The 25,402-nt window shown below is 39.0% G+C and overlaps 1 protein-coding gene across 1 annotated transcript; it reads right to left on the bottom strand.

The window, feature by feature from the left end:
- Nucleotides 1–3,311: 3,311 nt before the first annotated feature.
- On the bottom strand, nucleotides 3,312–13,809 carry LOC122503894 (cardiomyopathy-associated protein 5-like). Its single transcript, XM_043614655.1, has 2 exons — nucleotides 13,198–13,809; nucleotides 3,312–5,611 (listed from the first exon to the last, which is right to left on the bottom strand). Exon 2 carries the CDS (start codon nucleotides 5,550–5,552, stop codon nucleotides 4,293–4,295), a length of 1,260 nt encoding a protein of 419 aa, XP_043470590.1. The 5' UTR covers nucleotides 5,553–5,611; nucleotides 13,198–13,809; the 3' UTR covers nucleotides 3,312–4,292.
- Between the last annotated feature and the right edge of the window lie 11,593 nt (nucleotides 13,810–25,402).

The raw sequence follows: 25,402 nt of genomic DNA on the forward strand, positions 1-25,402 counted from the left end.
TAATACATATGTGTTTAATTGATTCATTTCTGTTTTTTATTTCCGTTTACAATTTTGCCTTTAACTTTAAACACTTTTTAACATTTGTTCCTTTATTCTTCGACATTGAAATAGTTTAAAATTTTAACTATTGACGCAGGAGAACCGCAGGAAAAGAACAAAGTCACAATAGCGACAGAGTTGGAGCGCTGCCCTCTAAGGCTAAAGTCTTACGACAGTTCCGAGGGTGGGTAAAAGGCTTCAAAAGAAGGGTTACGGGTTTTAGTGGGTCGGGGCTGTCAGTAGGTCGCCAGTTTATTAAATTTATTATGTCATTTATTTTTTTATTTTTTTCTAAATTTCTTTTTGTTTTTATTATACCAACCCCACATAACCTTGGAGTGCGGAATCCAAGGTATCTGTAGACAGATTTCCCAAAATTCCCTAAGCAAAAATATATATATATTAATTCTAAGTGGTAGATGCTAATTTAAAAAAAGAATAGAAAAAAATTTCTTTTTCTCTTTTTTATTCCAATGTTTGGTTGCTTGGTTTCAATTAGTAAAATTCCAGTTTGTGGCTTATGTGATTTTTTAAAACAGTTAAATCTCCTTAAATTTTAGTCACAATTTTTTTTTCTTTAAATTTTAATTTTAATCCTTGAGGCATATCCTAACCTATATATTATTATGTTTGGTGAGTAAACTAATTAATACCTATTTTTTACATTTTCTTAGGTCCTAGTGTTTTCTTGGGAAGTTTTATTGTCTAGTGTTTGATTATCCTGTTGCACTTCCTCTTCGTAGAAGCCGATCTTGACGCCTTCCATTTCTTCTTCTTGTTGTTCCTTTGCTTCCTGCATATTATCATTTTCTGTTTCGATTCTTTCCAATAATAATCCTAGATTGGCTGTCGACGTCATGTTGTCATTCTCATAAGGACTGTTCACATTCTTATTTTCAAAATTTGGCATATAGGTTTGTGTAGAAGTAATCGGCGGGTTTGTGTTTGCTCTTTCGATGTACTGGGAAATGGAAAGTCCCTAGGGGAAGATTGAGGTGACCTATTATCATCTACTGATGACTCTTCTTCTGTCTCAGAATTGACGTAGTTCCTTGGGTCGCACCAATCTTGTTCTAAAACTCTCTTTCGCGCTGCTTCCAGTGATAAATTGTTCACGTACCTTTCTCTCATTAATTTAAACTCGAACTTGAAGACCGGACATTCTTTTGACGATGCTTTGTATTCTTCTCTACAATTATAGCATTTGCTTCCTTGATATGGGTTCCTACAGGACTCTGATTCGTGTTTTTGCGAACAATGTTAACAGTTGGGGCGAGACGATTTACATTGATCCAATACATGCCCAAACCTCTGTCATCTAAAGCAGCGTTTATGGATAGGAATAGAAGGTGTGACATTAATCCTCGTGCTCCATGCGTATACGAACCTTGGAATCCGTGAAGTATTAAAAAGGAAGTCAATAATTTTCGTGGGATGACCATCCCTTCTTCTTATTCTGCGACGCGCAGAAGAAATTGCTTGTCTACATTCTTCGTACAGATTTTCGATGATTTCGGTAATTGAGTGCTCAATGCGTGCTTTTATGAAAGCTTTTTTATATAGCAGCGAATCTGGCAAGTATATTTTATATCCCCCCGACTTCAGTGCTTCTGCTGCAAGTAGAGTATTCGCATCTTCTCTTTCATGACACCAGATCTTTATCTATTTCCGTCTGCTAATGGTAATTCTCCTGTTTCCACTTATGGTATTCGCGATTAATTTTCCGATTGCAATGAGGTTGTACCTCCCCAGGTTTCTATCTTCCATTGCTGATTCAATTAATTAAGACCATATACGGGGGATCGAAGTATTGATCGTACTGTACCACTATTTCCAGATTGTGAGCCTTCCATGCCAAGTTAGGGTTGTCGATTCCTCTGAGTGTTTCATTCCGTTGCGCGGTTTCTGGAGGTGTTGTAGAAGCCTGTTGTTGTTGTTGAACTTCTCCTTCCGCTCCTATTTCCCTATCATTGAGTGGTTGATTTTTTTGTATGTCCTGAAAATTCATGGTGTTAGTTAAACCTGCAGATGACTTTTGTTTATTAGTGTGGTTATTATTGTTATTAGCATCATTGTTTCCATTTTTATTATAGCCCTTGTTTTGATACATATTACCTTGGATATTTTTTTTAATCGTTTCTTCAATTGATTAGTCAAACCAGACAGCGAATTTTCTCTCGACGTGGAATGATCTCTTTTGTTGATAGGATTCTATCCTGGAGTAGAGATTCCTGTCGGTGTAAGAAATTGTAGAGAAGTAAGAGTCAGTTCCTGCTTTTCATTACTCAATAGAAATTAATTAATTAGAAATCGCTGAACTCGGTCTGGAAGGGAATTCTTCAGAACTGCTTTTATTTTGTAAGTCCATATGGCGATAACCCCTCCCTCGTGTATGGAATCTGCTTATTTCCATTTGATGTTCTTGGGTGAGTTCCTTGCTGTCATTTTCCTCCTCTATTCGTTGTTGTTTCGGATCCTCCATGTTTAAGTTACTTCTTTTATCTGATAAAAAATTATAAATAACTAAATAGTTCTTTTTTTATAACCCTTTCGGTTGACTATCTATATTTTCCTTCTTGTCTCTTTACTTTTTACTATACTAATCTCACCTTAAAATTTTAATATATGGTTTTGTGCCTCGAAAAAGAATTTATTATCTTTTAAACATATTTTACATTGATTATTAATCTTCTATTAATCCTAAACTTAATCTATCTGTTTATTCTGAGCTTTTCCAATTTTAAATGCTTTTTTTAATTTTTATTTTATATATATATATTTTTTTTATTTTTTTTTCTTAAATCCTAACTCAAACAATCAAAATTCAGTTTAAAATCCAAATCTTACCGTCCTTTATCCAGCGTTGGTCGCCAGGAAACTGGTGAAGAACAAAACTTTTTTTAAAACAAATACCTATGTTTGCCTTTAGAATTAGACCAATTCTATTCTGGAATAAACTCTTGTTATATCAAGCTGAATACACATAAAGAAAATATTGCAAGAAAAACAAGTTGTTCATTTCAAGACCATTTAGCTTCCTCAATATATAAATAGAAAATCCTAACGTAATTCACGTACAAAATTTTGAAATTGAAATTCAAAAATTTGAATTTTTTGTGAAAAAGAAAAATATTTATTAATATTATAAATTTTAATAAAATATATTGTGACGTATGAATTTAACTAATTTTATTTTAAGTTAAAGTTTCTGCTTTACGTCAGGCAAAATCCGACGTTTCCAACAAATTTAATAATATGAAATCTAAGTCAATAAATTTCGCCGTCAGGCGCCAATTAATTTTGAAGTTAAATTAATAAACTACTCTACTCTTTAACAATCAACTCGACAAACAACGACCCCTCTGAGACGCTCTCAATCGTCAGAGGAAATTCTGCTTGAACAATGTTGGCAAGCAGAAATGCCAACGACGAGACACGACTGGCAATAGACTGGCAAACGACTTACCCACGATGAAAAATGTCCCTCCTATTCCTCCTCTAGCTCGTCAAGCTCCCGGTCTCGGCTGAGTGCTGGCGATGATGCGAATAATCCACAAGAAAAGGGAAAAGGGGAAACAATAATCAATTACTTTTACAACTTCACTAATTTATTTTATAATACAACGGTGAGCTTCACGCTCCTTACTTCTTCGTACACTACTTAAATTCACTTCGAAAACTAGTAAAGAACAGAAAATGAAATTTTACTGGCGGCGATGTAATAACGTACTAGCGCGGCGAACGTAAAAATTGCACAATGGCGGCGAAAGTATTATCCACCTGTGGCGTCTAATTTCTCCGCACGTGTCTCGTCTTCTTCTCCTAATTCTCCAAAAATAGTACTGGCCCTGCCATCTACCACTTTCTCCGGTGAGCTAGCCGCGCGACCTACTTTGTTTCATACTAGTGGGTCAGCCGGCGGCACTAACTCTCTCCAATTACCATAATGATTGATATGTCGGTTCGGGGATTTCTCCGACAGGTGACATAACGATTCATAATTTCGACAATTGTATATAAAACGACATTTCACATCGTCACAATCCCCTCCCCATGACCGGTATTATTTTACATCATACCGTCATCATTATGATAATCTTGGCTCTACTCCTGGCTCTCCCACTTCCTCTGGCTCTCCTACTCTCTCTACGGCTCTCCTGCTCTTTCTCTGGCTCTCCTTTTCTATATAACAACGACTCTCCTACTCTTTCTCTGGCTCTCCTCTTCTACACGACAACGGTACTCCCGTTCTACTTTTCTTTCTTCTGCTTCGACTTTTTTCTCTCTTCTAACAGTTGTCGTACTGCTAGATCTACTGTTGAAGTCGGAAGTCCCGCCAGTGCTCTAGTTAGTTCCAATAGTTTCGTGACCAAGTCCTCATCTCCTGATTCGGATTCATGTTCTTCCTGGTGAACGCTGTTTCCTCGCTCTTCTTCGTTCTCCGATTCTTCTCCTACCAATGGTTTTGGTGCTTCTTTATCCAGGGTTGCTTGTCTCTCTTCTTCCTCTGGTGGCTCTTCCACGATGGACTCGATCATCACGTCTGCTATCTCATTTGTCTCGGATCTCGTATCATTAGTCTCCACTACTTCCTCGTAACGCCTTGGACAGCCTGCGAAGCGATGATATGCTTCGGCGCATCTTGGGCAGTTTCTAATTGTCGTCTCCCGACGTCCACAGTTTCGACAAAATTGATGTCGAATTGGATGAGGGCAGTCTACTACTCTGTGGCCACGTTCCCAACAGTTGAAACAACAAAACGGAGGCGGATCCGGCTTTCGGCTGTTTCTATGGGGCTCTTTGGGACGTGTACCCGTCTCTACTGCTCGTCTAACCGGTGGCCCTGGCTGAGGTGAGTGGGAACGTTGAGCCCTTGGTGTTGGCTCTCCGCTCTCCATGTCCTCTTTTCTTAGCACCGGTTCTTTTCTCTCTTTCAAGGCTTTACGTTGTTTGGCTCTGACCATTTCCAAACATACCGAGGTCATTGGTCCTTTTGGATTGAGGAATGCCTCCAACTCATGTTCAGCAAGTCGGCTCTCGTATTCCTCTTGGCTCTCGTCCTGTCTGTGATCAGCCGGCCAACGGTACGGTATTACTACCTCAGCACCATCAGGTCGAATTTTTGCTTTCGGCCCACTATCGTATGATTCAAGTTCACTTAGATCTGCCCAGTGCTCTGGTGACAAAATCGGTTCCATTGACAGACCTACGGCACCTTCTTTTTCTTCTAGACTGGCTCTCCTTCCTACTTCCGATGACGTCCCTGGTTCTTCTTCACTATTCACACGGCGGACTACCAATGGCTCTTGTTCCACTCTTTCAACAATTGGAAATGATAAGAATGATGGGCCCACCATTCTGGCATTTCCGGTGTCGAACTCTGGGAATGGACGGTGTCTGGTTTGTGGCCTTCCACGTCCATCCGTTCTGTTCCTCTCATGTTCGTGTTCTTCTCGTCTACGTCCGCTTCTATCTCGCGCTCGACGGCTCCCTGGTGGAGTGTACGGCATGGCTCTTCCCTGGTCTTTCCTCTCGGCCCACCTCCTCTCCACTCGGCTCTTCGCTCGATCTAAAACAATATAATTAATGTACAACAAGAACAATAGTGATTTACAACGGTGGGTTAGGTAGGTATGGTTTCAGGTCGGTTATGTGGACTTTAGGTACTCGGCGGCTCTGTTCGTCTCGTAAGATGAAAACAGTTGGCGATAAGACCTCAATGATCTCATATGGACCTTCGTATTTCGGCGCTAATTTGGTCGTGAACTTCTGTGCCCCACTGGACAACTTATGGGTCTTTCGCAACACTAAATCACCTACTTTAAAAGTTACTTCTCTCCTACCCTTATCGTAATATTTCGCTTTTGTTCGTTCTTTGTCTATATGTCTTGCTACTATGTCTCTCAACGCGTCTAACCTCTTGATTCTATCTACCCACTCTTCCGGCTCGATTCTAACGACTTTTCTCTTTCTTTCGACTTCTCTTCGTAGGCTCTTCACTGGTTTAGGGTGTCTTCCGTAGTTCAGGAACGCGGGAGACGTCTTAGTGGCCGCTTGTGTTGCTGTGTTCACAGCATGGCGGAACTCGTAAACATGAAGGTCCCAATGTCTATGATCGGCACCAATGAAAGTGGAGATCATAGTTTTCAAAGTCCTGTTGCTCCTCTCGACTGGGTTGGCTTGTGGGTGGTAAGGTGGCGTCGTAATGTGTTTGACTCTGTATTCCTCAAGCGTTGACTTGAGAAATTTGTTGTCAAACTCCTTACCATTGTCGGTTAGTAAGTACTCCGGCGTTTCCCATCTAAATAGGACCAACTCCTCAAATGCTTTGGCTACCGACTTCCCATCAGCTGACCTCAGTGGTTTCACCTCAATCCACCTCGAGAACAAGTCCTGGAACACTACCAGGTACTTGCACTGGCTCTTACTCGGTGGAAACTCCATCGTATCGGCAGCTACTACGGCCCACGGTCTCTCGACGATCCTCTGGCCCATCAGTCCGACTGGTCCGGTTTGAGATACCTTATGCAGTTGGCACTGCAGACAATGTGTCACATAGTGGTGTACATCGTTCCATATGCCTGGCCAATAGTACTCTCGTGCAATACGATCGCAAGTTTTCTCAATCCCCAAGTGTCCGGCTGATGCTTGGGCGTGGCCATCTTCTATCACTCGGGCTCTGTACTCTTCTGGCACCACCAGTTTCCAGCCATCCTCATCTCCGTTTATCGGCAGTAAAAGTGGGTCGCTCCGATGGCGATATAGGTTCTCGTTCTCAACGATCCACCCTGGAAACCTCTGAGGATACTAGCTCACCAACTCTCGGCGTTTGAGGTACCACTGGTCCTCAATAGATTCAAACGCGGCTACTGACTCTTCCTCATCTTCTTGCAATCTGGACAATGCATCTGGGACGTGATGTTGTGCACCTCGTCTGTGAACTATCTCGAAGTCCCACTGCTGCATTTCCAGGGCCCATCTGGCTAATCGGCCTCTAGGGTCTTTCAAGTTCCTGAGCCATTTTAGGGCACTGTGGTCCGTGATCACATGGAATTTGTACCCCTCGATGTATGGCCTGAACTTTTTGATCGACCACAGTAATGACAGACACTCCTTTTCTGTCACACTGTAGTTTCTCTCTGGCTCCGTGAGGACTCGGCTAATATAGACTATCGGGTGTTCTCCGTCTTCAAATTCTTGCGTTAATACGGCTCCGATCGCATAGTTGCTGGCGTCACACTGGATGGTGAATTTCTTTGTGAAATCTGGTCGGGCTAAGACTGGCGCAGATGTCAGTTTCTGCTTAAGCTGTTCAAAAGCTTCTTGTTGTTCATCCCCCCATTCCCACGTTCGGCCTTTATGTAACAACTTCAGCAATGGTATTTTGATTTCGCTGTCGTTTGGAATAAAGCGGGAATACCACCCAACCATGCCTAAGAAACGTCTGAGTTGTCTCACGTTCTTCGGCTCTGGGTAGTTTTTCACTGGCTCTGTCTTGTTCGGATCTGGCCTCAAACCCTCTCTGTCTAATAAGTAACCCAGATAAGTAACTTCGGAGCACCCGAACTCACACTTATCTGGATTCACTATCAACTTCGCCTTGTTCAATTTCTCGAGGACGAACTCCAGCCACTTGACATGTTCCTCAAAGGTGTCTGTGACTACTATGATGTCGTCTAAGTACCCGAAGACATGCGGCTCTACTTTTGGTCCTAATAATGAGTCGATCATACGTTGAAACGTCATCGGCGCATTCATTAGTCCAAATGGCATTCGTCGAAACTGCCACAATCCTGATCCAGGTATGGCAAAGGCGGTGTACTTCTTACTTTCTTCGGCCATTGGGATTTGGTGGTATGCCAGTTTGAGGTCGACTTTTGACAAATATCTGGCTTTTCGGAGTTTATCCAAAATGTAGTCAATAGATGGCAGTGGGTAACAATCTTTTATTGTTACTTTGTTGACATCTCTGTAGTCATTACATTGTCTGAAGTCGTTTTCTCCTCTTCTCGTGATCACTGGTGCACTTCTCCAACGGCTGGCAGATGGCTCGATGATTCCCAATTTGTACAACTTCGCGGCATTACCTTGGGCCCAAGTCAACATGGCTGGCGACATCCTTCTAATACCATGTTGTACTGGTGTTTCGTCTGTGACACGTATGTGGTGTTCTGTTAGATCCGTCATTCCGTGTTCTTCCGACTCTGGTAGTACCCATTTGTCCACTATGGCTTGAATGATACCTTTTTGTTCGTCATCGAGCGCAGAAATACCGGTACATTCGGCAAATATTAGATTCTCGTTCTGGTCTCTTTCTCTTGGCCCAAATTCATGCCATTCTCCATTAAATACTCTCCACTGTCCTTCTTTCAGCTTCACGTCCATTTCCCAGGCCTTGCAGAAGTCGATGCCCAAGATGACGTCCTGGGTCAAAGTATTCATTACTTTGACTGCGAATCGTTGTGCGTGTCCGTCGACTACTATATTAAGGTCCAAGATACCGGCTGTTTCAGTGGTACCTCCTGTTGCACTCCTTACAATTGTACCACACGGCTGAATTCGGCTTTTGAATGGCTCTGCGACTCCGGCTTTGATTACTGAAATCATGGCACCAGGATCGAAGAGTGCTTCGTAATGGCGGTCACCGATTGACATTTCAAAAAATATCTATTTTCTGTTCTAGTCCCATCGATGTCTTCTTCATTACTTAAGTTCGGGTCAGCTGTGACTCTCACAGCCTCTCCCCTCCCCTGGACTATAGGTACCGGGATCACATCCGTACCTTTAGTCCCACTCTCTTCGGCCATTTTCTCTACTTCGTTTCGGTAGAGTGAGCTCTCCTCACTCGACCGCTCTTGTCTAATTTCTGGCCCGAATTTGAACGCTTTGTCCTCTGTCAAGTCGTCCCTACCTATGACTGGCTCTAAACTTTTCTTAACTTTCATTTCTACTTCTAATTCTACTCCTCTTTCAGTTTTTACCCAACTACAACTGGGCGTGAATCTATCTCTATACTCGCTATTTATCCCTATTCTATATGGCTCAAAACTCTCAGCTCTCCTCTCTACTACACACGGCTCACTAAATTCGGCTCTCGTCTCTACGACCCTCGGCTCACACAATTCGGCTCTACACCCCTCGACAGTATTACTTACTGTCCTATTGGGTTTGAGGGGGGTACAGGGCTGCTCTGTGCTCCCCACACGCCGTTTCCCAAGGCGGCTCTGACAGACACACAATTTGGGCAATTTAGAAAATTGCATCCTGGCCTCTTACATACCAAACACGCTTCTGTTTGGGCTGGCTTCAGAGGGCATTGATTTGCATAATGCCCCTGTTGCTGGCAAGAAAAACAGGTTCTCTGAGGACAATCTCTGGCTCGATGTCCTGTAGTCTGACAGTGAAAACATACCCCAACGAATTCTTTAGGGGTATTTTGGGTTTGTGTACCATTTTGCCCCGGCTTGGGTCCTTTAGACCCATTTGGCCTGGGGTAATTTGGTTTCATTCCAGGTGGAAACATCCCTGGATAAACCATTGGGTACGCGAATTGCATTGGCATTTGTACTGCTAGTGGTGGCGCTGTACTGACAACTTGACCCTGGACCACTGCTGGCTTCTGATTCGGTGTTGCTGGACTGATGGCCTCAACACTCTTTTCTTCTGGCTTGTTTTTCTCTTTCTTACTTTTTGGGCTCTTCTTCTTCTTTTTCTTCGGCTTATCGGCTTTTGTGGAGTGATCGCTTTCACTCGACTCAGGCTCTTTCTCCAAGGCGGCCACTTTTTCGCTCTTTACGTGTTTGTGACCACTCTTTCTTTCTTTTACGGCCGCTGACGGAAAACGCATCTTTTCCTTAGGTGGGGGCGGGGCATATCTTTCGTCCAAGTCCTTTGCCTTCTCGTAGTTCCTTAGGATCTTCTCCATCTGGCTCACTGACTCGAACTGCAGTCTATCCAGTTGGCGTCGGTAGGCTGGAGTCAGGCCTTTGTAGGCCACCTTGATTTGTTGTTTCTGGCTCAAAGGTCGTTTCATGTGACCTAATATTAGTCGGAAACTTGTCAGGTATGGGGAAATTTCCTCTCCCTTGCCCTGAGTCCTGGCTTTTAATTCGTCTATGACATCATCATCGTCGACCACAACCAAGTACTCATTTTTAAAAGCTCTTTGGAATGACCTCCAAGAACTTATTTCACGGCGCAGCGACCTGAACCAACTTCTACAGTCTTCCAGTCTCTCCAGAAATTCTTCGGCATTGTCTTCATCTCCAAAGAATTTTAGGTCCCAATCCTTAAGGGTTTTGATCACTTTTGACCTCCGACCGGGCTTCAATTTTTCGCTTTCTCCCCCACTACTTAGGTGTTGACTCAGATCACTCTCAGATTCGGACTCACTCGTAGAGTCATCTAAGATTGATCTTCGGTTCTCCTTTGCGGCTTTCTTCGGCTTTCGTGTTTTTCTCTCCTTTCGTTCAAATTTCAAAAAAAAAATTTTTCAAAAATTTCAAATTTTTCAAATTTTCAAATTTTTTCAAATTTTTCTTTTTTCAAATTTTTCACAATTGGTGTTTCAATAAATTCGTCACTATCTGGCCAACTTGCATGATTTTAATTTTTTCCCATGCTCGGCGTACGCATGGTACTTCAATTAATTCGCTCATGCGTCTCTTGTAATCCTGCATCTCGTCAATTGCCTTTGCCATTTCAAAAAAATTTTAAAGGAAAAATTTTCTAAGTCTGAAAATTTAATAATGTGATTTGTTAATGTGATGTGAGTGCGGGGTCTCGGCTACTGGGGTGCTATTCTGTATCTTCACTTCACTTTCACTTCACTTTCACTTCACATTCACTTCACATTCACTTCACATTCACTTCACATTCACTTTACATTCACTTCACATTCACTTCACTTTCACTTCACATTCACTTCACTTCACATTCACTTCACATTCACTTCACATTCACTTCACTTCACATTCACTTCACATTCACTTCACTTTCACTTCACATTCACTTCACTTTCACTCCACATTCACTTCACTTTTCACTTTCAATGCGAAGTGAATGTGGAGTGAAAGTGAAGTGAATGTGAAGTGAATGTGAAGTGAAGTGAATGTGAAGTGAATGTGAAGTGAATGTGAAGTGAAGTTACAGAATAGCACCCCTGGCTGTTTTCTTTGGGGGGACACAATTCTGGATTCTTGATGATGGGTCAATTTAAATCCGTCCCTGACTGTGGCCCTACATTGGCTTTGTTGCCATTCCCAACCCCCTTCCGAATACTGTCTGTCCATTTTCTCAGCATAAGCTGCTAGCCTCTTAATTTCGGGAGATACGCCTAACCTCACTACCGAATCTCGCATGGTTTGTACGCTAGGTGCCATTGTAGCCGATTGAATAGTGTGGGGCGCTGTCATGATCGTGCTCGTTGTCATACTCATTTGAGCACTGGTTGTGATGGGGGAAAACGTCGTCATGCTGGCTGTTGTCATGACTGGGGTTGGGGGTGTAAAATTTGGGGTGGACGCAACGCTGGTCGGACTGGGTCTACTGTACGATGCTCCATTTTTGGTTTTACTTCCCCCACTCCCTCGGGTTTTCCTGGCACTAATACGCTCGATGACCTGACTCGCCCCGCTGTCTGATGTTTCGTCATCTGCCGATGACATCTGGCCACCCCTGCGATAATTCACAAATGGAAATTTTTCCATTTCTGGCTCCGGGAACGCTTCCAACCAAAAGATTTTGTCGGAATTTTCTAAGTCATACCGGTCGCAAAATGGCACATCACTACCGTCGTTTAGTGCTAATCTCATTTCCGCTCGCAATAGCCTCTCTTTCAAAACTTGTGGCGAACCACTGATACACAATTGGTGTTTCAATAAATTCGTCACTATCTGGCCAACTTGCATGATTTTAATTTTTTCCCATGCTCGGCGTACGCATGGTACTTCAATTAATTCGCTCATGCGTCTCTTGTAATCCTGCATCTCGTCAATTGCCTTTGCCATTTCAAAAAAATTTTAAAGGAAAAATTTTCTAAGTCTGAAAATTTTTTAAATTTTTAGGGGGGTGCGCAATTAGTATATACAGCACTGTGCTGTCTTGAAGCAAGGACGTGACTACTCAAGGAGGGCCCCCTTTAAAATTTTTAAATTTCTGGCGGACTGGTGATTCGACTCTCCCTTTGCCTCTTCTTCTTGTTCTCTCTCTCTGTGTGTAGCCGCTATTACTACTACTACTAGGCCACTATTTCCTGGCGCGCGCAACTTTCTCTCGGCTGTCGAAATTTTTAAATATCCCGGCGCGTCGTTTCTCTCGACCGTCCGGCGCACTATTTACAGTCACGTGACTAATTCGAATTTTATTTCCGGCCTCACATGTGCTCGGCATAAAATTTTGGGGAAAATCTTTGATTTTGCACAAGTTTTTTGGGAATTTTACTCGGAATTTTCTCACAAAACTGGCCTTCGACAAACAAAAAAAAATTTTAATTGTTGAGTTTAATTTTTATCACGGCAGGGAATTTTTATAGTCTCAAAAGAAAAGGAAATTTTTCAAATTAAATGGCAAAGGCACTCTACAATTTTAATTTGCACGATTTTTGGCAACAATTTACTCATAAATTATGAATGAATAAATTTGGGCATTAGCAAAATAAATTAATAAACAATTTGGCAATGGAAATTTTGAATTTTCTTGGCAAGAACAAATAATCTTGTCTGGCTATGACAATTTTGAAAATTCAAAATTCTGGCAATATAATCACAATAATACACAAAGAAAAATATTCTGGCAATCAATAAATTTTAGTCGTGTCTCGGTTCGAGCCTGGCCCCACGTTGGGCGCCAAATTTTGTGACGTATGAATTTAACTAATTTTATTTTAAGTTAAAATTTCTGCTTTACGTCAGGCAAAATCCGACGTTTCCAACAAATTTAATAATATGAAATCTAAGTCAATAAATTTCGCCGTTAGGCGCCAATTAATTTTGAAGTTAAATTAATAAACTACTCTACTCTTTAACAATAAACTCGACAAACAACGACCCCTCTGAGACGCTCTCAATCGTCAGAGGAAATTCTGCTTGAACAATGTTGGCAAGCAGAAATGCCAACGACGAGACACGACTGGCAATAGACTGGCAAACGACTTACCCACGATTAAAAATGTCCCTCCTATTCCTCCTGTAGCTCGTCAAGCTCCCGGTCTCGGCTGAGTGCTGGCGATGATGCGAATAATCCCCAGGAAATGTAAAAGGGGAAACAATAATCAATCACTTTTACAACTTCACTAATTTATTTTATAATACAACGGTGAGCTTCACGCTCCTCACTTCTTCGTACACTACTTAAATTCACTTCGAAAACTAATAAAGAACAGAAAATGAAATTTTACTGGCGGCGATGTAATAACGTACTAGCGCGGCAAACGTAAAAATTGCACAATGGCGGCGAAAGTATTATCCACCTGTGGCGTCTAATTTCTCCGCACGTGTCTCGTCTTCTTCTCCTAATTCTCCAAAAATAGTACTGGCCCTGCCATCTACCACTTTCTCTGGTGAGCTAGCCGCGCGACCTACTTTCTTTCATACTAGTGGGTCAGCCGGCGGCACTAACTCTCTCCAATTACCATAATGATTGATATGTCGGTTCGGGGATTTCTCCGACAGGTGACATGACGATTCATAATTTCGACAATTGTATATAAAACGACATTTCACATCGTCACAATATGCTTTGTATAGAGGAGAACGGGGCGAGGCAGCCAAGACGGCACATTTTGGTTTGCGAGGCAGTTATTTAAATAGGTTTTTCAATTTTAATATCGCTAAAAAATCGCCATAGAACATTTTGACGTAGGTTGCACTTAAAAATTTCTACAACCCTTTTCCCAAAGGACCACATTTTGGCATATTTGAAAAAACGTGGGGTGAGGCGGCCAACTATTTTAATAGTTAAAAAAACACAACTTAAAGTTAAAATTAGTGAAACATAACAAGGCAGTTGTCCTTAACTTACTTTTATTTTGTTAGTAAACTTCAATAATTTACATTTGAATAATATTACCTAATAATAAAATTAATTAAATTCAATTTAACATTTTAAGGAAATATAAATTTGTTATTCTTAAAAAATGGTTTATAAAATTTAATTTTAAGTATAAAATGTATTGAAGTAGAAAAAAAGAGAAAATATTTAGAAGAACCAATAAAATCAACACAAAAAGACAAAAAATTTAGCGTTGGCTGCCTAACCCTACAAGTACTTTTTTAAGAAAACATTTACAAAACCCGTAATATTAAAAATATCGCAATTCTATTAACACCATCGTCTTCAGCACTAAATTCTGCATTGAAAATCACTTTACAAGAATTTTATTCGTGTAACTCTATTAACTAAAATCACCAAACATAACTCTTAGAAAAGTTACATCCAAAAAAGCTGTTTTCATAAATGATACTGTCACTGCTAAATTGCTGCAGCAATAATTCCCATCTTTTAGCAACTAAAGTAACCTACCATAAGCAGTCTACATTATCAATAGCGCACGATTTGAAAAAATTATGCAGAAATAAGAAGCAATTGGCTGCCTCGCCCCGTTCTCCTGTACATTAATCGATTCGTTTTCTTGTCAGGAATGTAATTTTGAGAATAATTAATGAAAATACTAACAAATAAAAAAAAATTTTTCTAAATTTTAAATTAAAAAAAAAATTACAAAAAATTAAATAAATTTATTTAAAAAATTGTATAACAAAAATTTTGTAGATATTTTTGAAAATCCTTGTGTCAGATTTTAGGTAATAATGACTGCAATAAACCTGCAAAATTTCAGGACAATCCATCAAAATTTGTCTGAGATAATTTGTACACAATTTTTGTGACATACACACATACACACACATACATCTGGACATTTGCTCAGAATTGAATATACATATGTTTTAGATGAAGATGAGTCCATATAACCTTCTTTTGAAAAATTGAAAATCGTCACGAATGCAAAGTTTCCTCATAAGGAAGCAAAAAGCAAGCAATAAAGCAACAGCTTAAATCCAACTTAAGACTACAGCAAATCAAAACACCGAAGCCAGGTTAGAGCACCGGTAAATATAAGCCAGTGCCTTCCCGATCTAATTGATATATTTATTTTATTTTGGATGCATTGACATGCAACACTTGTAAAATTGTAATTATACTTCGTCCAAATTTCACTGTCTTTCTTTACCTTGTACTTATGATCTACTTTACTAACCACTTTAAATTCAAAAGCCAGTTATAATCGATTATTTCAAATTATTTTAAATTTTAATTGTTTTAAATTACCATCTGCATTCAACACATATCCATATATAATAATAATTGTTTATTTACTCTCCCTGCATATGCAGGGTTCGAGACTCCCAAGAACATAGATAAATCAACTTATTCTATATTTCCAGTTCCTTTTTATGCCCATGCTGGCCTCGTCTCATCTTTCCTACCCCGTTTTTTTAATTTAACCCTATTTCCACCTTTATGCTTCAATCATATCACTCTTCAATCACATCCATTTTCTCTTCCTCACTACCCAACTCCACCAGCCATAACTTTGGTACACCATTCTCACCCATTCCTATCGCTTTCACCGTTTTAACACTTACACTGACCCCCACCCACGCCACGCCACCAACCAATTTCTGTTGCTCGTTAACATGATATCACTTATAACTAATTTTTTGCGACAAATATTTCAGCACTTTGTGCTTTTAATGCAAATGAATACGAAGTTCTTTATTAATAAAAAGCAAAAAATATACCTTGAACAAAACAACACATTTATACTTTTGTTACTTCTATAAAAATGTTTTAGCATGAAGTCCTTTTCTGTTAATCTTTGGCGAAGAACGTATAAAATACACATAATCACACATATGTATAATAAAGCACATTTTAGACTTATAGACATAAATAAAATGAACTAGTAAGTTGAAGACAATAATATATGAAAAATAAATTGAATGTAATTATTGTTTGTTAGCACGTCGTCGGTTCTCATATATCTTCTCCGATAAATATTTGGTAACCTTGCCCACTCTTCGTTTCCTGTCAAACCCTCGAATCCCAGCAGAAGTAAGTTTTCGATGTAACAAATCTGTATAAAAAAAAGAAATATTATTATTGTAAGGAATATTTGATAATTTAAGATTGTAATTTAAATAGCATTCTTTTTATCAGTTCACATTTTTGAGAAGTAAGTTATTTTCTGTACTTCTTATTGCCCTCTTCAATTCCTCTGTTAACTCTAACTTTTTGCAAGCATCTTTTTTCTAAACTTGCAGAACCCCAAATTATTTCCGCCAACTCTTTTACAAAAATGGCATCTTTCTTTCGACAAATAGATTCCCAAGTATCTATATTGACATGAATATTTTCGCCTAAATGTACCTATTGAAAAATAAATTTCAGTAAACATACATATAAATTATCATTTGTCGATTATTTAATAAAATAATTTTTTTAACTTAGAACGTGCTGTCAAACATACTTACTAGTTCATCATCGGCATTTTTATTTTCCTCTACATTGGAGGGTCTTGGTGGCGCACGATTTCTTGGTCTGAATATTAATGCAGGTGCAGCATTAACTTCTGCAGGTCTTTGCTGAGCACGATTTCTTGGCCTAACTAATACTGCCGGTCCAACATTTCCCTCCACAGAAACTGGTCTTTGAAGAACAGCATTTCTTGTTTCGAGTAAAGCATTTTCCTTGGCAGGACCTTGTATTTGAGGATTAGGATTTATAATTTCGTCTGTATTATTTTCCTTTGTAACACCTGATCTTAGAGTAGAAATGCAGAAATTCATAGAGAAATTAATCATCTGACATCCGCTGACAAATTGCGTGCTGAAATTGCTAGGCTATGTAATTTGAATGATGTTCAGAATCTTAAGTTGATTCAAATGCAAATACAATTAACTAAAAAAACAGGAGATGTTAGGGGGCAATTAATACGAACCGTGTTCGTGTTTAGTTTAAAAATCAATAAAATCATTTAATCAATTATAACGATTTTAAAGAGGAGTTTTTAGCAGAATTCTTTGCCATTCCCATCAAATTGAAGTCGGAATGGTTGTCGCGGTGTTTTGATACGAATACTGACAATTTGCAAATTTATTTTTTGAAACAAATTAAAAAAGCCCAATATAAGGACTATAAAATCACGATAATTTTCGAAATTCAATTCCCAACGACGTGAATGCTAGCGGGGAAGGCGGCGTACAAGATATGATTATTTCACTGCGCGATGATATTCATGAAAATTCGAGCCGTTTCACTGGCGACAGTCAAATTTCTAACGTGCAAACTCATACTGCAAGTGCAGTCGCGACGGAAGTCGAAATTAGGGAGGGGGAAAATGCACATGGTGCATGTGGTCCGGAAATTGAAGGCGAAATTATTGATGGTTCGTGCGAAGAAAATAGATTTTTTCTTAAACTTTTTATTGCCGACCGCTCTTATTTGACCCTTTTTGACCCTGGAGCGACTGCATTTCTGCAGTAGGACCTAATCTAGCGCGACAATTTAGAGACAAGTTGGAGACAATGGATTTTGTAATTTCGAGTGCGATAGGGGGTGAAACTAAGGCTTTGTGTAAATTAAGGATGTGGTTCACCATAGATGGCGTTTCTCAATCTTTCGAATTGAGAGCCATAAAATCTTTGAGACACGATTTAATTCTTGGTATGGATTTTTGTAGAAACATGGACATGGATGTCCAATTGGGGAAGGGTTTATGCCGCATTAGTGGCCAGGCTTGGCACGAGTTTGCCGATGGGCCTGGCAAATTATGCGAAGGACAAGTTTCTGCCGAATGTGCTGGTATTTCCAAATTAAATACAGCACATAGGGAAGAAATACAACAACTTGTCGATGAATTAGTGTTACCCCAAGGGCAAGAACATGGTTTGACCACCCTTACCGAGCATAATATTATCGTGACCGATTCCACCCCCATTAAGCACCGCCCCCGTAGGATGTCCCCCATGATGTTGCAGTGGCTCATAGAGGAAATTAAAAAGCTTCTAGAACAGGGTATTATTAAAAGAGCTTCGAGCGAGTGGAGCACTGCACCAGTCATCGTTAAAAAAGGGGATGGGTCCCTGAGACTTTGTTTTGATTTTAGAGACCTTAATGGTGTGACTGTAAAGGATGCGTACCCAATTCCCAGCATTGATGGTATATTGGATAAATTAAGAAAAGCCAGGTATATTTCAAAAATTGACTTAAAGATGGCGTACCATCAGGTACCTATGGGTGAGTCAAGTAAACATTATACGGCTTTTTCTGTCCCTGGTTTGGGTTTGTTCCAATTTAAGCGCATGCCCTTCGGTCTCACTAATGCCCCCATGACCTTTCAACGATTAATAGACGCCCTCTTTGGTCCGGAATTTGAACCAGTCGTGTTTGGTTATTTGGACGATATAATCATAGTTACCGATGATTACGAGGAGCACGTACAATGGCTCAGAACAGTTTTGTTGAGGTTGGCCATGGCGGGGTTAGTAGTGAATCCAAGAAAATGTGAATTCGGGTGTTCAAGGGTAATATATCTCGGATATCTTTTCGATAGTGACGGTTTGCGACCCGACGCCGAAAAGATTGCCCCAGTACTAGATTACCCCGCGCCCCAAAATATTAAACAATTGAGGAGATTTTTGGGGATGGTAGGTTGGTACTCGAGGTTTATAGCCGGTGATAGTGAGCTTAAAATTCCTTTATTGCGTATCACGGACCACAGCGCGTTAAGATGGTTAAGGAACCTCAAAGAACCCTCGGGACGTTTAGCAAGGTGGGCACTCGAGTTACAGCAGTGGGATTTCAATATTGTGCATAGACGTGGAGTGCATCATATGGTGCCGGATGCACTGTCGAGAATGTTTGAGGGTGATGTCGACGTTTCTTCTTTTGAGACTATTAGTGACCCTTGGTACATAAAGAGACGCAATTTGGTTGAGAGATTCCCACAGCGTTTTTTGGGGTGGCAATTAGTCGAGGGACGTTTGTATAGGCAACGAGAAGACCCTTTATTGAGCGCGTTTAGTGACACCGGCGAGAGCTGGAAACTGGTGGTCCCTATCGAGCACCGTGAGCGAATAATTAAAGATGCTCACGATGGTTTGTCGGTTGGGCATGTGGGAATAGACAAAACTTACCACCGCGTAACGACCGAATAGTATTGGCCCGGTATGTGGTTTGACATACAGCGGTATGTCAAGGCGTGTGAGGAGTGCCAGAAATTTAAGGCGTCTCATAAAGGGCCCATGGGTCGAATGGGACAGAGAATAGTTGAAACTCCGTGGACGGTAGTAGCGGTGGATTGTATAGAGTTTCCCCCTAGTAAGAGTCAATGTAAACACCTTGTAGTGTTTCAAGATTTATTTACAAGGTGATTTGAGGTTAAACCGTTGCGTTCGGCAGACGGAAAATCAATTTCAAGAGCTTTTGAAGAACTAATTGTTTTCCGTTGGGAAACGCCTCGTTTTTTGTTGACTGGTAATGAGAAGGAGTTTGATAATAAAGTGTTAAAATCCGCCTTAGAGGAGTATGGCGTTCAAAATCTGACCACCCCCCTTTATCACCCCCAAGCAAACCCCGTAGAGCGCAGTAATAGGACCTTGAAGACCATGATAGCGACCTTTGTTGGCCAAGACCACCGAGATTGGGACAAGCATGTTCACGAGTTTTGAAATGCCGTAAATACGCTGTCCAGGCAACGACAAGGGTGTCCCCAGCTTTCCTTAATTTTGGTCGGCAACCCCTACCTGTTAGAAGTTTGAGACGCGAGTTAGAAATTGTACCCACGGTGGACCGTATTACCCCGGAAATTTGGATTGAACGTATGAAACGTTTGGATGCTTTAAGAGACTTGGTTGCGCGTTTTATTGAAAGGGAAAGAAAGAAACAGACTATTATTTATAATCGTAATAAGAAAGTAGCGACCTTTAGTGTTGGTGACGTTGTGTGGTGAAGGTCCCATAAAGAGTAAATTGAATTTAGCATTTTATTTTATTTTGTAAATTAGTTTAGTGTATTTGAAATAAAAATTTAATTATTAATTTCCTAAAATTAGTGTTTTTGTGAGTAATTCCTCATTTTCATTCGTTCGAGTTTGCGGAAAACCGTTGGAGTAAAGACGCCGTTGGTTGTTGCAGAGTTTTTCATCGAATGTTTGAAATTTGGTTTATTTCTGGAGATCGATGCATTCTCATCAGTTTCCCCTTTTTGAGATTTTATTTGATTGGAGTTTATTTAATTTTATATTGTTAATTTGGAATTTTTAGTGTAAGTTAAATTTATGTTTGAGACCTAGTGTTCGAGAGATTTGCGAGTTTCGGGTAACGATGCAATAGTTTGTCAAATTAATTTTTATTTTGTATAGACTATAAAAACCCCGTTACACAATATCAAGTACCTAGATTCTAGAGATACAAGACCACCAGGAGCAACGAATAAATAAACAAATTTTACATAAATATTCACAGAAATACCAAAATAAATAAAATATTCAGCCATAAATAATAAGAGGGTACCTAGAAGGGTGGAAAAAGAGGTAACAGGGGAAAGCTCAAGGGACATTTTATATAATTTTCAATAAATTTCTTGGGGTTGATTATTGGATAACGGGGAAGAATTTAGTATAAAATTTAATAAAATAAAAGGGGAAAAAGGGTATCGAAAGACAACACGTGGTTGAACAAGAGACAGTGTGATAAAATTTATCCTCTTTTTGAACCAAAAATTCGAGGTGTCCATTTTTCCACTAATCCAGCGAGTGATGGTCATTTCTATAAGATAAACAGTATTATTTCTCTTAAGGCGCTTGTATACCTCCACGTTTCTGAGTATATTCAGAAACGTCCAGCGTTTTGGTTGGCTTTTTTGGAAATTCTCTATGAGCATAGCCAATCAAAACGCTGGACGTTTCTGATATACTCAAAAACGTGGAGGTATACAAGCGCCTTTACTCGTGACTAATGACTTGTTTCGCAAGCGATTGTTTTCGTGTCTTTGGTGACAATTACTTTTGACTACAATAGACTAATCTATTGTTACTCTGTTCTACAAATTTAATTTAAATGTTTATTTCCAAGTCCCTTGTTATTGATTTTTGTTTTAATTAGACATTTGTTTATCTATTGTCAAGATGTGACATCCATTTATGATAAGGATTACCGTTAATTAAATTGCTGTGATAAAAGATAAATTCCTTAAGCAGAAAAGAAAATTAATAGAAGCTAGTGACTCAGACCTCACTATATCACATTATAAAATTTTGGGAGTAAAATTCACAAGCGGGGATTTTTCCGCTTGGGGAAGGGCAGTGCAGTGATACCTAAGCCGGTCTAACCATTATTAGTCCCTTGAATCTCAAAGTAACTGGTTCAGTATTTATGTCGGTAGCATTTTTTGAAAAGACAACTTCAATTAGTGCACCAGTGTTCCTTAAAAAATTATAGTTTGTTAAATTATAGTTATAGTGTCAATAGTAAAAAATTAAAGTTAACAAAATTGTATTGTGGAAATACTGTTTAATACTGCATCTGAATTTTGGATATAGTTATGATTTATTTGTTATCATTCTGGTGTTCGAGATTGATCTAGTTTATCGAATTGGTGAGTCAATGATGATTTGAGATCTTATTAACTCATTAACGTCCAAATGTTCAAAATTTTTGACTGAAGTTCAAGGTAAGAATTTTTTTCTAAATGATTAGACTTTTGAGAACCCTTCGGTACTAGGGGGTATTAAGGTCCGCTCTTTCAGAATCCGGGGTCAAAAAAGCATTTTGACAATCAGGGAAACCAATATGGCGCCCAAAATAGAGAAAATACCAAAAAAATCGTGTTTTTTTAAACACGCTTTTCACACCAATAAGATTTTTTTGGGCGGGTCTCATGTATGTTATAAGTGTATAAAATAGTTGTAGATTTGAACTGTGTACTTGACAACTTAAAAATTCAAGATGGCGAATGCAAAATGGCAGAAAAATCAGAGCAAAATACTTTATTAATGTCAAATGCATCATCAATATTCAAAACTTGATTTAAATAATCTGAAAATGACTTCTCGAGGGATTTTGCGGTCGCTGATTGGCGCTTCAAAAGTTTAAGTTCGGTATAGATGTAAACACCGTTGTAGTGTAATAATGAAAATAAAGTAATATAATTAGACATTTTTGGTTTTTCACTGAGTCCATTAGAAAGTTAGTTATTGTAGTGAATCTTACAGTTTAATAGAAGAATATCAAAATAATATTAATAAATGACAAATTTGTATCTCTATCCGAATTAATTTTAAACAATTAATAAAAATTTTATGAAAAATAACATTAAAAATTCTGAAAGAAATAAGATGTTTAAAACGGTCTAAAAAACTTTTTTGCTTAACAAAATGTCATTTTAAGAAGTAAATCACAATACCCTAAAGGAGTTTAACTCAAAAAAACCATACACAAAAAGTTTGCTGAATACATTTAAACACTGAAGAGAATGATAACAGAAGAATTAATCCAAAACCAGGTACTGCAGTTGGATTGGCCAACTGTTTACCAGCCTATCTGAAGTGTGAGAGTAGAAGTACGTTTACGGGGAGGGATTTTAATAATTGTGGGGACTCCACGACGAAAAACCAAAGAAATGTTTGCTTCTCCCTCTCGTCGACGCACGGCTAACTGCTCCTTCACTCTCTTAATCTCGTCCCTCTGCATCTTCGTTTTGTCATTCGACAACCATAGATTTTCCAAGTCCGATGAATTTACAGAGTCTCTTTTAGCAGCCACAAACGTTCGCAAAATCGCCTGTGCCCTCTCCTCCGTCGCACATACGATTTTCACCGGGCGTGGCTTTTAAGAGACCTGCGCACTAGCACCAATTCTGAATGTTCGAATTCCATGAAGATCAGCTGATTTAGTAAACTTTTTAAATTTGTTGCTGACAACTGCTTTCAAGGTGTTAGAGTCTGTGTTAGGTGTTTTATCTTCAGGAAGATTAAATAGAACTAAGTTACACTTTCTTTCTGACCGATCCACTATTTCATTAATACAGGCATTAATCACGACTGTTGGATTGTCCAACATTGAACATCCCGCCTTAATCTTGTCAATTCTTTCCTCAACCAAAGCAAGACGATTCGTCAAATCAACCACTCTACCCTCCATATTTATTACTCTGGAAAGTGTCTCATCCAATTTGACATTTACTTCCTTAAAATTCTCATTCATTGTAGAGACATTACGAGATATTGTTAACGTCAGCTGATTTAAGGCGTCCACAATAGTATCCAACTTGACAGCAGAGTTTGAGAATTGTGAGTCAGCTGACGGGGACAATGACCTCGGCTTACAGCAATCAACAAACGATCCGTCAGGCAAAGTAGAGGTCTGTATTGCACAGCTCCGATGGTAAGGAAGTTTACATTTAGAACAAAACGTAGGAATAGCACGTGCAATATCTTTACCACACTTTGTACACTTCTGAATATTTACTGCAGATGCCATTATTAATTTACTAGAAAGTACCAATTAGTAAAAATGAGAAGTTCACAAAAAAGAATTGCAAATTGCAAACTCACTTTAATGAAAGAAAACCTTGTCAATGAACGAATGTCCCAAATGAGGTTAGGATATGTAGACCCAAGTTTACAATAAATAATGCAGGATTTAAGTGAAAAAGTCACAAAATATAAAATCAGGGGAGCACCACAATATGAAGACACTCCACCAAAAAATTAAACCGAACTTATAAACCGGTTAAACTATATAAAAAAGCCGAGACACGCACAAACATGTGCTCAAAAGCCGCCACCTACCGGCAAAAAATATAAAGTGCAATTTTTAAAATTTTTAAATGGCAGATCCAATATTTTGGATAACAATTTTTGAAAATCGATAAAATTGCATGGAATTACTCACTCCGGGTTTTTTAAGGTCGCTGATTACGAATATAAAGTGCAATTTTATAATTTCAAATGGCGGATCCAATATGTCGGATAAAAAATTTTGAAAATCAATAAATTTGCATGGAATTACTCACTCCGGTACAACTATTTTATACACTTATAACATACATGAGTCCCGCCCAAAAAATCTTATTGGTGTGAAAAGCGTGTTTAAAAAAACACGATTTTTTCGGTATTTTGTCCATTTTGGGCGCCATATTGGTTTCCCTGATTGTCGAAATGCTTTTTTGACCTCGGATTTTGAAAGAGCGGACCTCAATACCCCCTAGTACCGAAGGGTTCTCAAAAGTTTAATCATTTAGGATAAAAATTCTTACCTTGAACTTCAGTCAAAAATTTTGGACATTTAGGCGTTAATCGGTTAATGCTGTGAAATATTCCCTTATATAAATTATAATAATTAACATGATTTATCTCTGGTCACATATTCATTTTTATTCTCGTGTAATCGGGAGAGAGTAATGTATGTTAGTACTTAGTAGTGATAAACTTCATATACATTAGTATCGTTCCCCTTTTTTTTATACATGTATTACAATGTGTTTCATATCGTGACTAACTCTCCGCGCCGGCGTCACACATTTTTACTTAACTATAGTGTTTTCTCTTTCGTTTCCCTTTTCACTATACCATTACTCATGCATCCCTTTTCGTCAGATATATTATTACCACTTCTCCTTCTCGTGTTGTACCTCTATGTGATTGTCTGTCTATTCCCGCGATATACAGTTTTCTACGTTAAATAAGTTACAGTTTCTTCCCTTCACCTAGGTCCGGAATCCGTGTAATATGTTTTACTTAATTCTTGTTATCAAAGATAATATCTTATCTTATGAGCAATAAAAAAAGATGTTTCTCGTGACTTGAAAATTCAATGGACTTTTCCCTCTAAAACGTCAAACAAACATAAATATATATTCGCACACACACATTACACGCATTACACATATTAACAACATATTGTCGAGTTTCGAAATTTTTTGAATATAAAAGGACAAGCACCAACTACAGGGCACAATCCACCACACTCTAGATGTGTCATTTTGTATACCCTGGATATCCTGCTAAGCAAATCAAGTAAAATCGAGGTCAACCAAACTACCAGATGCAGAAGCTAAGGATTTAGATGTTTGGAAACTAACCATGTATTGAGGATTTTCATCCCGAGCATTCAAGGATAATCAATCCTCATCACACTCATAACATGTTGGTCTTAAGTTGCTACATAAACAAAAAACCACTATATATAAGACAAATATATATAAGACAAATTTTAATATTTAAAAAATAAAACTGTTCCGTCTTGAAAAAATAATAAAGTGAGCGGGTTTACCCTGGAAAATTTTAATTTCCAAATTT

This window comes from Leptopilina heterotoma, unplaced genomic scaffold (assembly GCF_015476425.1).
Source record: "Leptopilina heterotoma isolate Lh14 unplaced genomic scaffold, ASM1547642v1 Lhet_272, whole genome shotgun sequence".
Lineage (NCBI taxonomy): Eukaryota > Metazoa > Arthropoda > Insecta > Hymenoptera > Figitidae > Leptopilina > Leptopilina heterotoma.

Coding starts and splice junctions, on each gene's coding strand:
- LOC122503894 (XM_043614655.1), bottom strand. CDS start 5,552: ATGCCGTACACTCCACCAGGGAGCCGTCGAGCGCGAGATAGAAGCGGA.